General features: G+C 43.0%; 1 protein-coding gene across 1 annotated transcript in view; it reads left to right on the top strand.

Annotated features, from left to right (window-relative positions):
* Positions 1-1,191, top strand: part of LOC107558824 (protein kinase C iota type-like) — a 23,067-nt gene that overhangs the window by 12,332 nt on the left and 9,544 nt on the right. Inside the window, exons 9-10 of the mRNA XM_016242513.1 lie at positions 66-242; positions 1,021-1,118. Of these exons, the coding sequence (XP_016097999.1) occupies positions 66-242; positions 1,021-1,118 (275 nt within the window). The remainder of the gene's footprint in view (positions 1-65; positions 243-1,020; positions 1,119-1,191) is intronic.

Genomic DNA, 1,191 nt, shown 5'->3' with positions numbered 1-1,191 from the left:
GTGTAAATAAATATAAGCAAATAAAAGATGTTGGTGGTTTAATATTCTCTTTGTCCATCCCTCAGGCAGTGGGCAGTCGGGACTCAGGGAAGGCTGTGTCCAGTTTGGGGCTAACAGACTTCGACCTGCTCCGAGTGATTGGCAGGGGCAGCTATGCCAAGGTGCTGCTGGTGCGTCTCAAAAAGACAGAACGCATCTACGCCATGAAGGTGGTGAAGAAGGAGCTGGTGAATGATGATGAGGTGACATTTCACATTTAATACAATGGGAAAGTGCAAAGATGCCACAGATATGCCATTATATAAATTATGTCAGATTGCATTTATAACAGTTTTGAACTGTATCAAGTTCAAATGAACCACATCCCAGACTACCTTTAGGAAACTGCTGTCACGCCCACCAAACAAATTCTGTGATCCAGGTTGAAAGCGTTTTTGACACTTCACAACTTGAAATGTTTGTTTTGACACTAAATTACTGAACAGCTCAATGATTTGAGCTATTTGAGTCTTGCAGAATAAAACAAGCAAAGAGCCGCCTCTGGCTCTAATCTTTCCAGGATGTGTTGAAGTGCACGTACAGATGACTAGATGTTGACGAAGAGGGCATTTAACGTTGATTAGATGCACTTAAGCCTTGTGTGATGAATTGACAGCAGCAGCCGATGGTCAATAATGGCAGCTGCACTCTATTGGCCCCGCAGTGCTTCTTTAAGCGAGTCTCATGGTCGGAGATGGAGATATTTTTACCAGGCTGTCAATGAAAGGTCCTAGTTTTTCACTCTGTATCTATCCATTGTGAGTCTTCTCACATCCAGGAGCAGCTCCTTGGGAAGACCTGGTGCCCCCGTCATTTAAACCTTTATCAGTTTTCAGCCTTGTGAGGTGTTTCTACTCAATAATACAGTCCTGAATGCCCTTCCAAATGTTTCCCCTACTGACAGAAAGAATGCTCTGCTTTTCAATGGAAGATTGATTTTTGTGTGTGTGTTTGTTTGTTCTACTCTTTCTTGTTTTTCAGGATATTGACTGGGTTCAAACAGAAAAGCATGTGTTTGAGCAGGCTTCCAACCATCCCTTCCTGGTGGGACTTCACTCCTGCTTCCAGACAGAGAGCAGGTCTGTCCATACTCACACTTTTTTATGCAAACATACAAGTATAAGACATAGTGACAACGAATAACTGGCTTGA

This window comes from Sinocyclocheilus grahami, unplaced genomic scaffold, assembly GCF_001515645.1.
Source record: "Sinocyclocheilus grahami isolate Dianchi unplaced genomic scaffold, SAMN03320097.WGS_v1.1 scaffold21.1, whole genome shotgun sequence".
NCBI lineage: Eukaryota > Metazoa > Chordata > Actinopteri > Cypriniformes > Cyprinidae > Sinocyclocheilus > Sinocyclocheilus grahami.
The sequence above is the reverse complement of the archived record's forward strand: the minus strand, read 5'-3'. Positions and strand labels throughout refer to the sequence as shown.